The sequence below is a fragment of the Miscanthus floridulus genome, chromosome 6 (genome assembly GCF_019320115.1).
Source record: "Miscanthus floridulus cultivar M001 chromosome 6, ASM1932011v1, whole genome shotgun sequence".
Classification (NCBI taxonomy): Eukaryota; Viridiplantae; Streptophyta; class Magnoliopsida; order Poales; family Poaceae; genus Miscanthus; species Miscanthus floridulus.
The window spans coordinates 3731792-3748298 of record NC_089585.1 but is presented as its reverse complement, the minus strand read 5'-3'; the positions used below and the strand labels follow the sequence as shown (position 1 = coordinate 3748298).

The 16507-nt window shown below is 45.9% G+C and overlaps 1 protein-coding gene across 1 annotated transcript; it reads left to right on the top strand.

The window, feature by feature from the left end:
* The first annotated feature begins 10293 nt into the window (after positions 1–10293).
* On the top strand, positions 10294–15424 carry LOC136457437 (uncharacterized). Its single transcript, XM_066457463.1, has 8 exons — positions 10294–10621; positions 11321–11376; positions 11464–11588; positions 11770–11929; positions 12190–12596; positions 12733–13227; positions 13624–13708; positions 14937–15424. Exons 1-8 carry the CDS (start codon positions 10541–10543, stop codon positions 15076–15078), a joined length of 1551 nt encoding a protein of 516 aa, XP_066313560.1. The 5' UTR covers positions 10294–10540; the 3' UTR covers positions 15079–15424.
* The last annotated feature ends 1083 nt before the right edge of the window (positions 15425–16507 follow it).

The window sequence follows — 16507 nt, the reverse complement described above, 5'->3', positions numbered from 1 at the left end:
TGGCCTCATCCTCGGAGTGGTTTTGTCACTGCACCTTGTAGAACTTTACCACGCTATTTCTAGTCACTCTTTCTTTCTCGTCCAGGATTTTGACAGGGTGCTCAACATAAGTCAAATCAGGCTGGAGGGGAAGCCCTTCAATTTCCATAGCTTCATCAGGCACCCACAGACATTTCTTCAACTAGGAGACGTGAAACACATCATGTACCATAGACAAGATATTGGGGAGCTAGAGACGATACGCCTACTGGGCCACACTATGCCAAAATATTGTAGGGACCCACATATCAAGGAGCTAGCTTGCTATGGATACCAAACCGATGCACCCCTCTCATAGGAGACACCTTGAGATACACATATTCTCCAACTCCAAACTGCAAAAGCCTTCTATGCTTGTCCGCATACGACTTCTGTCGGCTCTGAGCTGCCTTCAAGTGACTCCGAATAATAGTGACTTGTTCTCGAGCCTATTTGATGAATTTTGGACCAAAGTACCCACGATCGCCCACTTCAACCCAGTTAAGCAGTGTTCTACACTTCTTGCCATACAGAGCTTCAAACGGTGCCATGCAAATGCTCTCTTGGTAGCTATTATTGTAAGAAAATTCAGCTAATTTTAGGCATTCACCCCACTTTTGAGGAAAAGAAATGACATAAGCTCTCAACATATCCTCGAGCACCTGGTTCACCCTTTCAGTTTGACCATTAGTCTGAGGATGATATGTGGAGCTTCTAAGAAGGCGAGTACTAAGGCATTGTTGTAGTTGCTCCCAGAAATAGGAGACAAAAACTGACCCTCTATCGGAGATGATAGTAAGGGGAACTCCGTGTAAGGTCAGAATCCGATCAAAATATATCTCTACATACTTCTTGACTGTATATTTGGTGTCCACTGGGATGAAATGAGTCGACTTAGTGAGACGGTCCACAATGACCCAAATAAAATCATAGCCCTTGGATGTGCAAGGCAAACCTACCACAAAATCCATGGAAATATCTTCCCACTTCCAAACAGGAATGGGCAAAGGCTGTAAATATCCCAGAGTACGCATATGATCTGCTTTAACCCTACCACAAGTGTCGCACTCCACGATGTGCTGGGTGATATCCTACTTCATGTTGGACCACTAGTACAAATGGCATAGATCATGATACATCTTGTTGCTACCAAGATGAATAGACAGCTTTGAATGGTGAGCTTCATTCAAAATCTTTCTTCTCAGCTCCTCATTGGATGGAACCACCAGTCTATCCTTGTATCTCACTACTCCCTGCTGATCAACACTAAAGTGGGGGCCACGCCCTTCAGCAATCAATAATCTGATGTGGGGAACTTCTTCGGGGTCTTCCCTTTGCTCCCAAATAATCTACTCTAGCAATTCTAAGGTCAATGCAATGTGAACCAACACCTCTGCGTGGTTGAGACAAAGGCGTTTCCTCAACCTGATGGGACGCTCGGCTCAAAGCATTAGCTACTACATTAGCCTTTCCTAGATGATAATGGACTTCCAAGTTGTAATCCTTTATCAATTCTAACCATCTCCTTTGCCTCATATTTAGCTCCGATTGAGTGAAAATATACTTGAGACTCTTGTGATTTGTAAAAATAATAGATAGTGACTCCAAATCTTCAGAGCGTGGACCATAGCAGCCAACTCTAAGTCATGAGTGGGGTAATTCACCTCATGCTTTTTTAGTTTGTGTGAAGCATAGGCTATCACACGCCCATCTTGCATAAGCACACACCCTAGCCCCATCTTCGAGGCATCACAATATACATCAAAGGGTCGGTCAATATCTAGTTGGGCCAACATAGGAGCAATGGTCAGAAATGTCTTCAGAGCTTGGAAGGCTTCTTCATAGGCTAGACTCCAGTCAAACTTAGCTTCTTTTTGGAGCAGCTTGATCATTGGCTGAGCTATCTTGGAAAAATCTAGGATAAAATGCCGATAGTACCCAACAAGACCAAGGAACTAACGAATCTGATGCATAGACTTGGGAGACTTCTAATCCAACACATCTTGCGCCTTGCTGGGACCTACTAAAACGCCATCAGGTGTCAACACATGCCCCAAAAACTGCACTCGATCTAACCAAAATTTGCACTTACTGAATTTAGCATATAGCTTGTGCTCCATGAGTCGAGCCAGTACTATCCGAAGGTGTTGGGAATGCTCTTCATCATTCTTGGAATATATCAGGATATCATCAATGAATACTACTACAAACTTATCCAGCTCCGGCATAAAGACTGAATTCATCAGGTACATGAAGAAGGTAGGAGCATTGGTGAGACCAAAAGACATCACTAGGTACTCATACAACCCATACCTAGTAGAAAAAGCTATCTTTGGTATATCATGTGGTCTGATCTTGATCTGATGATAGCCTGATCGAAGGTCAATTTTCAAGAACACCTTGGCACCAGCTAGTTGATTAAACAAAGTATCTATGTGGGGCAATGGATACTTGTTCTTAACTGTTACCACATTAATAGGGTGGCAATCCACACACATCCACAGAGTACCATCATTCTTCTTCACAAAAATGGCTGGACAACCCCATAGTGAAGAACTAGGGTGGATGAAACCTTTTTCCATCAACTTTTTCAGCTGCTTCTTCATCTCAGCCAATTCCCTTGGAGCCATGCGGTACGGGCATCGGGAGATAGGAGCAGTACCAGGCTCTAGCTCAATGGAGAATTCCACATCTCTGTCCGGTGGCAACCCAGGAAGATCTCAGGAAAAACATCTAGGAACTCACAGACCACAGGGATGGGGGTAAGATCAGGAGAGGCTTCAGCATGGGTAGCAATAGGTAAGACTGGGTCTGAGGGTACAAGAAGAGACATCATATCCTCAGAAGAAGGAAGCCGTAACTCAACACTTCTTTGCTTCAAATCCAAGACTACCCCATACAACCAGAACCAGTTCATTCCAAGAATAGCATCAATGCCTTGCCCAGGCATTACCATGAACTGTAGGCGGTAAGTGTGGGTGGCTAATACCAAGCTTACTGTGTCCATTCAAGTATTTATGAACATTTGTGAACCTGTAGTATGGATTCTATAGGCATACGGTATAGCCATAAGTGGTAAGTTGTGCCGGTCTATAAATCCTATGCTCATAAAGGAATGTGATGCACCAGAATCGAACAACACATAAGCTGGATGGGAATTGATGGTAAACATACTAGCCATCACTGGTTCCTACTACAATATCTGCTCAGCATCTGTGAAATGCACCTATCTGGATCTGCTAGGCACTTTCTTCTTGATCACGGTCCTCCTGACCAGCCTGGAGTTCACTAATGGTTGAGCAAACTAAACTGGCTAGTTCTAGGGACATGCTCGGGCATAGTGGCCATATTTGCCACATTTGAAGCAAGCGCTAGGCTTGTTTCCAAACCCTTGGCGAGGTAGGACCTGCTGTCCTTGAGGCTGCTGGGACTGCACCTACTGTGTGGGTGCACGGTACTATGTGGAAAAAGTCTGAGAAGTCTGCTAGGGCTACCGAAACGAAGGCCCGCCTGATGATTGATAGGGCCCCTGCCAAACAACCTGTACCTTCTGAGTATGAGGGTGGCTAGAGGACCCCGCAGCCACCCAGTTCCTCTTCCACTCTACCTAGGAATTCCACTGCAAGCCCTCCATGGCAATGGCATCATTCATTAGTGCCCCGAAAGTTTGATAGTTCACAGTGTACAGCTTCTCCTGAAGGATATAAGAGAGGCCACGAAAGAAGCGGTCCTTCTTCTTCTCGTCCGTGTCCACATGAATGCCAGCATACTAGGACAAGTGATTGAACTTATTAATGTAGTCCATCACTGTCATACTCCCTTGTCGCAGCTCTAGGAACTCAGCTTCCGGTTGATGACACCAGCAGGAATATAGAACTCTCTAAATGCTATGGTGAACTCCTACCAGGTTACTAGATGATCTGGCTGCTGCATGGAATGGAAGGTATCCCACCATGCACTCGCAGACCCCAATAGCTATTGCGTTGCAAAGCGCACCTTCTGCTCATCGGCCACATTAAGCAACAAAAACTTGTACTCTAGAATGCAAAGCCAATGCTTCGCATCTAGGGGCTCATTTGTCAGTGTGAAGTGGGTGGGTGGGTCTTGAGGAAATCCTAGTAAGAGGAGGGTCCCTCAGGATGGCGGGTACCACCCCTGTTCTCACCATTGCCTCCGTGGCCTCCACGGGCAAAGCCAACAATAGCTTGTGCCATAAGCTCCATGGCACAGGCTGACTCACGATGAGCAGCCATTAGCTCTGCCATCATCTCGGCGTGAGTCATCGGAGGCGGCGGTGGTGAAGGAGGAGCCAAAAGTGGAGCCACATGGCTCTCCCTATTGTGCTCGTTGGCTTGGCCACTCTCACCTTGGCCCTCGCCAAGACCATGAGTCACCCCAGCACTGGTGCTCCCACGTCCGGACCTTAGATTCATCTGTAAGAGATAGGAACCATCCATTTAGAGCAACATTCCCGATCAGAAGCAAGGGATTAGAGAAATGACAGCACATTTAATTAAAGCATTCTTTTAATTAATCCTATCACTTTACTAATCCAATTATACATGTAGGGGGGGATTTTAGTTTAAGCAAAATGCTATTATCATGATGCATGTATCATCCTATACGTTCACTCCAGCCAGAATATAGCGGCATTCGCAAAAAAAATTGGCACATTGCACACTCACTTTCCGTATTCTAGACGATTTGTTACGCAACGTAAGTCAGTGCACCTACAGAAAATCGATTAGACAAAACCAGTGCCGCTATCCTAGATAGACCATATTGCTAGGGTTGATACTTATTTACATAATTTAATCGCATCCTGCTTTTCACAAAAATTTTGTTGGTCAAGTTTTTAAGTTTGAAAGAGTGATGAAACTCGTAACCATTATTAGCTCTGGTACCAACTGTGGTAGAACCACCCGCAATAACACACTTATGGAGGTGCTCGTCTTCCACCAGACACTAAACACCCTAAAAGCAAGCTACAACGGGCGGTATCCATCGGGCACACCCCAAGGGAGAACCCAAAAGATCCATATTTTTTCCAAGGATCCAATAATGAGAACAAGTTACAATATTGGTTCATTTCATACATCAGAGTTTCTTAAAAATTACATTATTACATTACCAAATGTCAGAGTACGGAATAATAAATAGCGGAATTTAAAATAAACATCTAGGGATAAGAACAAGGATCCGTCTGTGCCCACCAGAAGAATCCTCCACACAATTGTACTTCTCATGCATTACCTGCAATAGGGGTAAATAAACCCTGAGTACACAATGTTATCACAAGACTCATCCGACTAGTGGGAATAATTTTCCGACTCTAAGGAATATGATAAGCTTTATGGTTTGATGGTCTTCTTTTGGCAAAAAACAATACTAATAGTGAGTCCTTATTTATGTCGTTATTATCAGCCGTATTAAGTTATTATCTATCTAGTCTATATAAGCACATGTTCTAGTTTCAAGCAAGAGTTGAGCAATCAGTTCCATTTTATCATCTTCCATCTTTCAGTTCTTACTACGATGCTAGACCTAAAAACAAGCCGTACTGGATTGCCCGATGATTCACGAATCAATGCCCCAGCTAGGTACCCTGAAAACACATGCAACGCTTGTACCCCAGGCACAAGCAGGACTAACCCATCACCCTCCTATCCTAGGTGTCTAGGTCCTCGTCCAAACTTGGACTCTAAGCCCCCACTCCTGAGTCTCGGACTTAGTGCGATGCAAGGACCTCCACCATCTCCGCCTCCAATTAGTCGGTCTGAAAAGAGCCGGATCCACAATAAGAGAGCAACGAGTCTTCCCTGCGCCCATACCCAAGTATGTGCTCGGGATAATAGATCTGTGACTTGCCTCGAGACTTACACAACGACCGATCTTTAATTGACACATACAGGGAAAAGTGTAACCGAGCTATGCCCTGTTGGCCGCAGGACACAACCCCTTACGCCCACCAATACCCAAACCATATCCCTGCTCAGTCACCACTTTTCCTTTCCACCATTTTATCATGAGTGATCATATTTATCACCTATTTGCAAGTAACGGTAGGTTACTCACGCTACCGATATCCTGAGCATAGCAACTACTTGACCTATACTAGTAGGACTCATGGGTAGATATATTTATGCATATAGTTTCCATAAAATGTCTATAACTTAAATGCACATCATATATATATATATATATATATATATATATATTTAGTGATCATAAAATAGGGGTTATGCACCGGGGCTTGCCTTGGGCAGGTGACGGGTCAGCAAAGTCAGTACCAAAAGGCTCTGGGGCTCCCTCCTGCACGAGGATCTCCTCTTCGTACTCCTCAATGACTTCCTCGTACTCTTGTTCGTCGACGGGCACGAACTCTACCAACTTGTGATCTACATGCATAAAATGATGATGTAATACTTAATAATATAGCAACAACAACTATTAAAATAAAAGTACATCTGTCTAACTACTAAGCTAGTGCTACCGACCATGGTACTAAGTTACCTATTGTTACCAATAACGAGTATGAAGTATGGCATACATTATTATAGCAACTACAAGTATTCTTACTCCTAATGCTGATTTACACTATATATGACAAAGCAAGGATAATAGCTACTCTATTTATCAACTTACTCTAGGGCTACAAAATTTACAGCAAATACATAATAATCTAGTGAGCCTACTATAAAATTTTCATAGCTATAGCTATCACCAATTTACCACAAAAATTCTTACAATTATTAATTTACATAATATTAAGCTCTTTAGTTTGAATTTATGAACCTACCATTGTCATGGCTAACTATAATCTAACTACACTAACAGGTAGATGGCATTTTTGTGAACCTAACAAACTTGGTTTCAATATTTTTGGACATCTACAATATTTACTATAATTTATCAAAGTTTAGCTAGAAACTATATTGAATAAACATTTGTAAATCGCTGGAAAATTGGAAAATGAATTCACAGCGTGGCCCAACTCGCAACATGGCTCGGCCCACCACAGCGACCCGAGCTCACGCGCTGGTGCGGCCCACGCGATGGCCCGTTCCCGCGACAGCGGCCCAACGTGGGAGACCCACGCGCACGTCGGTGAATATGCAAAAACACCCTGGACTACTCCATAATCACACGAGCGCTAAGCGCACTGTTCTGCCAGTCTACTATCTTACAGCTACACCCTCAGAAACTCCTACCTTCACAACAGCGATACCCCCGACACCCGCGCGCTCTCCGACGCAGCGACGCTGGCACCGACGGCTACGCCAGCCACATCAGACCTTCCTCGCCCTAACTACAGAGCCGACCCTTACCTAGGAGTGAACGCGCGAAGGAAGCGTGAGCCAAGACGCTGTAGCGAGGTCGGACCACGGTGGCGGAGACCCTGCAGCCATGGTGGTGGCGTTCCGATGAATGACAGCAAAGCCGGGGCCAAAGGGGTAGCTAGTGAGCTCAAGTGACTCACCACGGAACCCCTCGAGGCGGTGGTTTGACCAGAGATGGCTTGAGCCGAGCTGGTCGCGTGTGCCCGGGCAGTGCGGCGACGCACGGCGATGGCACGGCCGCGTCAGGGAAAGCTAGGCTATGGTAGTGCTTTGGCCAAGGTGTGCAGGGTGCTTAGTAGGTGGAGACAAGGCCGGTGGTGCAAGGAATTGCCACAGGATGCTCTGGATAAGTGGCTTGCCGACGGCGCATGCCAAACCGGTCTTAAGGACCCGGCGGAGCGGCAGCTCCAAATTGGAGTACGACAAGGTGAGGTTCGCTGCAAGGTGGGGTCAGTTGGGTGGCGGGCTACACAGCGGAGCCAAGGACGGAGTTAATTGCACTGCGGTGGCTCCACTATGGCGAAATCGGAGGAGCGGTCCTAGCAACATGGCGACTGAGGAACAGGGAAGTCAGGCATGGGTTGGCCTGGTGCTGTCGTAGCCGTCAACGCAAAGCACAAGCGCGCACGGTGATGGGGAACAACAAGGCATGCACAAGATGTAGGTCACACGGCCCAGCACGCAAGCCGACGGTGGCTCGGCACTGAGCGCCGTAGAGGATGGCAGGTCAAGGAAGACAGCGGCGTAGCGTGGCAGCGGACACGGACATGATGTCGAAGTTAGGCAGCCGTCCCACGCGCGTGCAGCCACGAGGCATCAACGACAATAGTGGTCGCGCAGGCGGTGCGCATGAGCGCGCTTGGCGAGTGACGACACCAGTTCGACGAGGCAGCAGCCAGGCCCATCGACGCGGTGCGCGTGCTTGCGTGCATGTGCGTGGCATGCCAGGCGCAGCAACGATAGCTTGAGCTGCAGCGTGGGACCGGCGGCAGGGCCGGCCAGTTCGTTGGTAGGCGCGTAGCGGGCGGCCAGGACGCGGCAACAGCAGCAGCAACGGTACAAGCTGCGTGCCAACGTGTGGGGGTAGGAGGTCATGGCCAGTAGCGCAGGGGCCACGCGTGCGGGCGTGCTTGCACGGGTGCGGCAGTGGCGACGCGGTCGGCGCGGCAGCGCGCGCTGGGCAGGCCAGTGCCGCAGTGCCAGGCCGAACAGAGGCGGTGACCGCGCCCAGAGGTGGAAAACGTGTCGTGCATGCTTTTTAAAGCTGCTACAAAAACCAATTCGGTGATCCAAAAGCCAAAACAGTTATTCTATCCTCAAGAGGGTACATAGGGCTATCGAACTAAGCCAAACATCTTGCCCCTTCTTAACCCGATCGTTCTACGAAAATTGTCGAACATGGCTTCGTCGACCCATTTTCAAACTTACGCGAAATGACTAAACTTCAAACGATTTCGCGTCGAATTCCTTTTCTAAGCTACATGATACACTAGCTGGTGAACCCCGTCCCCGACCGCACGTATTTTATCGTCGCCTACGAAGTTCGTACTATGAATTTTATCAAAGTTTCGCATAAGCGTTCTATAGTATTTTTGTTCGATAAAAATTCACTTAGAACCCTAAACGATATAAAGCGACATGAAATGTAGCATTTGTTTCGTGTTGCCGACGAACGTTTCAAGCTTTGTACATTACTTTATACTCGATACTTCACTCATTTTCACACAAGTATGATGCTCATGCAGTGTTTTAACAAAAACTGTACAATGTAGCACCGACGGTGTTACAGCCGGCGCCACCCGATCCACCCATTCGATGAACTTGCATGGCTACGTGTGTAGCTGTAGATGTCATGGAATCAGGTTGACAAACGATAATGAGAAACAAAGGATTTAGTTGGTGTCGTTACCATGAAGTCATCATCCAGATATGGGCACCTGAAGCGCCTACACTTGTATTTGTCTCGTGGAAACCAATCCATCTAGACGCACAAGATCGTCCTAAAGCCGCAATGGCACTTCACCTGCTCATGCCAATCCGGCACTCCGAATGGGTCAGACTTCTAGGAAGACATGGTTAGTTGTGCAGTAGAAGTTTGATGCCTCGAGGAGATGTGGTATGGAAGACATAGGGGGCCTTTATGTAGGTTAATAAACTACAATTAATAACTATAAGTACAAAAATAGATAACTAAATGCACTAATTATGTCACTAAATTTAATAACTACGTTAATTAAATTAACTAAGCAAATCACCTGTGCTATGCTCGTGGGAAGGCGAAGTGGTGGGACGTGGTAGTGGACTGCTAAGCGGACGACAGTATTGGTGGCCACAGTCGCGTGGGGCGTCACCAAGGTCCTCCTCCCCGCAACGCCTGTCCAAGTGCCGGGCTAGATAGGCACCGGGGCAGGCTTAGGGGCGCAGGAGGCGACGGGGAGGAGGGCGAGCAGGGTGGCAGGCCCCGACCGTGGCCGCACCAAGGAGACGCCCTAGTAGAGAGGTGGGCAGGTGGCCGCAGCGAGGATGTGCAGGTACAGCGGGGGAGCGTCGGAGAGGCGACGGGGAGATGCTCGATCGGGGCGGTCGCGAAACAGAGAGTGCGAGAGGGAAGAACGTGAGAGAGAAGTATAGAAAGCAAAGGAAGAAACTGGTCCCACTAGTCAGCCGAGCTCGGCGCCAAGACCCACGTGAGTCGCCACGCTGATGCTTGCCATCCACCTCGGTGTCATGATCTCTGGCGTCGAGACATGTTTCCTCGATGACGTAGGCCATGGCGTTGAGCCCAGAGTCTGTAAAAAATGATTTCTCAAATTTAAAAAACGAGTCTACGAAAAGATGAAACCCACGAGATTCTAAATGTAATTTTTTTGTTATAAAAAAGGCAAAAATATAAATTTGGGGCCTTCGACCGCCAAGCCGGTGGCGCCGCAGCCTGTAAGGCGGGGCCCGCCGTCTTTGCGCCAAGGAAATAGAGGCGGGAGCCGGGAGCGGGAAAACCGCCGCCGCCTGGTGGCTCAGCCGCGGCTCCACGCCCCAATCCCAAATTCCCAATCCCGCGCACCCTCCTCTTCGTCTTCCCTCAACTTGGAAGGAAACCCTAGGCGCGAGGGTTCAGAACCTTCGCCTCCCCACGATTCGGAAGCCCTAGCCGCGAGGGTTCCAGTACCTTCTGGCGCGGGAGAATGGCGGGAGGGGCCGTGGACCAGTCGCTGCTCGACCTGCTGCCCCAGATCCATGCCCTCTTCTCCGACCCGCTTCGCGTGGTAATGATGGGCTCAGCACCCGCTCTAAACCCCCCTTCGATCTCGTGGCGCGTGGCTTAGCTGTTTCGTGGATTCCTACGGTTGGGGGTGGTAGATGACACGGATTGGATTCTGTTGGTTTTGTTGCTCATTTTAGCTTGCTTAGGGCGATGGATTTAGTTAGTGTTATGGTAATTTCTGATGATTCATTGACATTTGTTATGCTTTATTACTAGTGGTAACTATTTGATTATGCGGGGAAATAGCTCCAAAGTGCATTACGTCCTGCATATCTGTTGATGCACTGCACTCATAAAAAAGCACCAGTCTCATTGTTGCTTAACTCCTGTACATATTCCTAATTAATTTAATTAATGTTTCTTTGAAGACTAGTATTAACTGCAACTCAGCCTGCGGATGTGATATGCTGAGTTGTCATACCAATCGATTTTGATTTGTCTAATTCTGTTCAGCGTGGCTGTCTCACAAATAATGAAAGAGATTAAATGAGATCTCTATGTTTGCTGAGTTTTATCCCCTGTTAGGAGTGAGTAAGGATCACTGTTACCCCAACTCAATATGATGAATCAGTGATACGCCTTTGTCACTTGAGATTGTTGGTTACTTGTCTAGTTTTCCTCCATTATTCTATTTTTTTTTTGTTGGAACTGTTTCCCAGTGACTAACGTTCCAGCATTCTATCTTGTGCTTTTATAACAGATTTCGTACAAATGGCTTAGTCGGAACTTCTCTGTCTCATCAAATGATGCCAAGAGGTAGTATTTCAGCCTTGTTGTTAATATTTTGTCCTGGGAAACTGTAATGTCATGAGGATGGCTTATGCAGTTAGCAACTATGTCCAGGTTGCTTCAGGAATTTGTCAACAAACATGGAACCGGCCTCCAAGTGATTTACAGTGTGTCGGGGTGGTTGAAGAACAATCCCCAAAGTTATTGTGTAAAGCTCATTTCAGGCCCAAAACTTGAAGGTAATACATGAATTCCTGTTCTTACTTATGGTAGAGTTTCCTGATCTACGGTGCTCCCTCTAGGATAAATATTATGATAACTAGATCTAAAGTTATCCTGTGTCTTCACTTCCCAGTGATATGCTTTTTTTTCCCTAGTGTCAAATTTCTTACTTGAGAAGTTAATCTTTCTTCCATGCAGAAGCAAGGCAAGGTTTCAAAGATTCTTGTTCGGTCCAGATCTACAGTATCCAGGCCTGTATTCCAAAAGATACAGCTGTACTTTGGAATCCTGAATTTGTGCAGGCAGAGGAGCTTTTCAACCAGCCTTTTGATGACGAGAACTGTTTGAGAGATAATAGGTATTGTTCTCTTAGCCCCTTGGTTTTCTCCCAAGCCTCAAGCAGGCACAGCCACAAAGGAATTGTAAGGGAAGACATAACCAGATGCGAATATACATAACCAAACAAACAGATAGATGGAGATATAGTTATATATAAAATAGCAAAATTTTCCAGAGATAATACCCTGATGTATACCTGTGTTTATATGCATGTATATGTATGCAACTTTTTATCCCTGATCAGTATTCTCAATTTGGTCACTTCTCAATTATGCACAGGTTTTGTGGTGTTTTGAATTCTTTTGTCAAGCGGACATCCAATGGGAAGCATGTGAGTTCATTGCCACCAAAGCTCTTAAATAGTGCAGCAGCAGTCGCACAGTCTAAACCTAGTGTTACTCCAAAGGAGCAGTTTGTTACTGCTCGGCAGCAAGATTTGCCTGTAAGTTCAAAGCAGGGAGCAGGCAATAAGTCTGAGAAGGACAATTCTACAGTATTAGATAAAGCTGGCAATGCTCCTGTTGTCGAAGAACAATCAATTGATGCCCATGCAAGCAAAAGTAAAGCTCAAAATGGAAAGGCCATGCCTAGTAATGGTGGATCGCTGGCTAACATGTGGGGCCGTGCATCAGCAAAACCTAAGCCTCCAAGTACCACTAATTCTACAGCTGTAGCAAGTGTTGCAGGTATTATCTCACAAATGCTCATATTTAATTCTTTGTGCTTTACTTTCTTGTGTATAACTCAGCACACATCTAGTCCTGTATATCAACCCTTCCAAGCATGCTATTATAGGTCTCATGCTATTAATATTATTTTCAGCTACAGCTGATGCACAAATATGTGCAAAGGAAGAAGCAGATGGAGATAGCAGCGATGATGAACAGGGAATAAAGTACAAGAGGGGATCCACCAATGCAAATAACAAAAAGAGAAGAGCGGTATTTGATTTTTCAGATGATGAGGAAGACGACAATATTGTAAGCATTGCATCTCCTGAGCTATCAAAACAGCATACCCCAGACCCTGTTATTGGAACTGCTGAAGACACTGAAGTAAATCAAAAGAACTTGGAAAATAAAGACGATGTACCAAACAATGAGAAAGGTTCCTCAATGGGGGTGGATTCTGACTTCACTGCTGAATGTAAAATCAAAACTGTCAATACTATGAACCATTCTGGGATTACTTTAAAAGAAAAGAGCAGTGATCCTCCAATCAATGGCAAGAAGCAGGATTCTGCAGCTGAGCCTGCCGCCACCTCACCGAAGAGAAGAAAGGTTTTGAAGACACGCATAGATGAGAGGGGAAGGGAAGGTAGTTATACTGAACTCTGTAAAAGACACTGTGCCTATCCAGTCCTTTATTTTTATGCCTAAGGGATACTTGAAATAAAACTCCAATGCTGTACGTCATTATTCTGCTGACATGCTGTGTTAAAATGTTGACCTGGTGCGAAATGGTTTTGACAATCTGCAGCGAAAAAGAATAATTTAAGGTGATATAGAAGCTATCAAAACATTGAAGAAATTATAGATCTACTCCTATTTGTATTTTGGTTGCATGCATGCAAAGTCCACGATTTATATGTGCCAATGATTTGTGTTACTGTCTTACTGATTTCACTTATCCATTTGCTTGTTATGTCATCTCCTTTTTGATTTGGCAGCATGATTCTGAATCTGTTGGAAATTTACTTATAATCCTTTTCAGTTACCGAGGTTGTCTGGGAGGGTGAAGCTTCTGCAGATGACAAGGCAGAGAAGAATATCAACACTACTGCTGCGACTGCGAGCGGGTAATAGAATTGTTTTTAATTTTGCAGCATGTGAAATTTCTTGTCAATCCTGATCTATAAATTTATATTTGCATGTTTATACTTGAAATCGATGGTGGCAGTTGATATTGAGAGTGAATCAAATACCATTCAACTTTGTTAGACAACTCGTCTTTTGTTGCTATATCATAAGGAGCAAAAGGAAAATTGCAAATTGATTCCAGTGCGCTAATCGTATAAGTGCAATTCTAAAAATTATATAGTTTCACAAGGGAGAGACTTTGTTTAGCTGAAGTCACAATACCATCAATCTTGAATCCCTCTATTTATGTACTCCCTCCATTCCAAATTATAAGACGTGCTTTTTTTAGATACATAGATTTTGCTATGTACTTAGATATACACTATGTCTAGATACATAGTAAAAGCAATGTATCTAGAAAAGCCAAAATGTCTTATAATTTGGAATGGAGGGAGTAGCAGGTTGTCTGCTCGGTGACCCTGAGCCAGCAGAGAAAGATCTGCAGAGGGGTATATCTATCCTGTCACAGTTTCCCTTGTAAAATGACTACAGCACTTTTCAGTATGAATTGAGAGAAATTGACCCAAAACAGATGGTATAAGGCAGTTAATTTTTAGTTTATGCTTGGTGAACCAATGTGACCCCATTGGCCAGACCTCTGCTGGGTACTGGTATATTTCCAAGTTTAATTCGCCTTTTTATTGCCCGAGTGGATTTTGAAATCTGAACAAAAGGACTTGTCTACTTGTTAGATGGCTATGAACAGTTGTGTACAGCTTATCAGTTAGGAATGTCAAGCTTTGTGGTTACTTAATCTGATGCCTGAAGCTATTTGTTGCTATAGAATCCTATATATAAACTGCTCAATGCACATCGGTTGATTACTGATTCTTATCCATTTCTGCTGTGCTTATTGAATTGTTTCTCAAACGAATGAACATGCCCAGAGGATTACACTGTGAGGCACTGTATCTGTTTTGCTTAGTTTTGTTTGCTTATTTGAATTCATTATAATATGTACAAGTAGAGATGCAGCTCAAGAGCAGCACCTCCCTGGCCTGATGTTCATTTTCAGCATACTATGAGATAACTTGCACCAGTGCTTTCATTTTCAGCTTCGCTGCCTTGTTATTTCCATGTTTTAACTTGTAAGCAAACCAATGCCATTGCTTTCCATGTTCATCTTCAGCATACTAATGCTCCTTTTTATTTCCAATTTTCTGTCAGGGTGACTCCCCCAAGCAAATCAAAGCCAACAGCAAACACTGACAAAAGCAAAGCTCCAAGCAAAACAGCAGCAGGCAACAAGAAACCTGCGAAGGCTGGAGCCAAGCAAGGGAGCATTATGTCATTCTTCAAGAAAGCATGAGCCAGCGCAGTGTGCACCAAAATGAGACAGGACTTGGTTCAGCAAACTGTCTGCTGCCGCACTTACTGAACTATTAGGTCTCCAGCCAGGTGTCTGAACTGGCAGCTCTACCTGAATATCGTCAGGCCCGCGAGCAAGAAGGGCTCCAAGGAGACGTCCGTTAGCTGTATCGTTTTGTTGTAGCAAGCGTAGTGACGCTTGAGTGAAGCAGAGACCACCTCTCTTGGTGCAGAGATTATGTTGCTGTAGGTGTACATATAATTGTACTGAGGATACTCAGCCTGTTTGCACTTTTGCACGGTATTGTTGTGTTGTGTGGAAGTCGAAGAGAGGAACGCTTTGGGTATCTCTATCTGGTATGGCTCGTAAAAAGTCAGAACCACTGCACTTTTTTTTTTGGTGACTAGTCAGAACCACTGCACTTTGGTGACTGGCCTCTAAAGCTTGCACCGTTTGGTCAGGTTCAGGGTGTGCGCGCGCGTGCATGTGGATCCATGGATTGAACTCTGACTGGAGCGTCTACTGGTCCGTGCAACACAACACCCTGCCGCTGCATGCCCTGTGATGACCAATCACTCTCTCCTGAAGTATGATACTATGTGTACATTATATCCAAATCCAACCACTGGCCAAGTCTGAACTTGACGCTCTGATTGCGATGCGGTGTAAAATGAGACAAGTAAAGAGGCGCTGCAAAGAGAGGAGAGGAGTGAACTTGACGCCCTGATTGCGTTGCTGTGTAAAATGAGACGACGAGTAAAGAGGCGCTGCCTAGAGAGGAGAGGAGTGAAATACAAGGAAAGCGAGCGAGGCAATATCATCCTGTCGTCTTGTGTTTCCATGCATGATTTCCATTTGCATGTTTCGCACGGCCGGCCATGTCACGAAACGATCAAGGCCACCACCGTCCGCGAGAGCTCCGCGGTTCCGCCCCCTAGAGAGCGAAGGCTTCTCACACTACCCACGGAGCTCCGCGTCACCGTCCGCACGGAACTCCGTCGCTGTCTGCTCAAAGCACGCGAAGGCCAGGCTCCAGACGCCCGGATCTCGGACCTCCGGCTCCGAAGGCTGACAGCACGGGCTAAGCCCCGACTCTGCCCAGCAAAGACACAGCTGGCATGAACACCAGGAGCCCGTGCAGCGATACAGTGCAGGTTATTGGATCTCTGGGTCCTGAACAGCCTACAGGAACGGCCTGGACGGTTCTTCTTTCTGAATTTATTCCAACCTTCGGATGGGGCAACTTGTACCCTCGGCTGGGTTATCTGTTCGTGTCGTCTTCGGATGACGGAGGCAGTGCATTAGGCCGCGCCAAATTGTCCAAGTCTCGCATGAAGGCTCAAATTATGTGTTCGGGCTCCCACGGATGCCGAAAGCCATATCTTCGAGGATTCATCTCTTCGAAGTGTGAATTTTTACGAGTGATTGT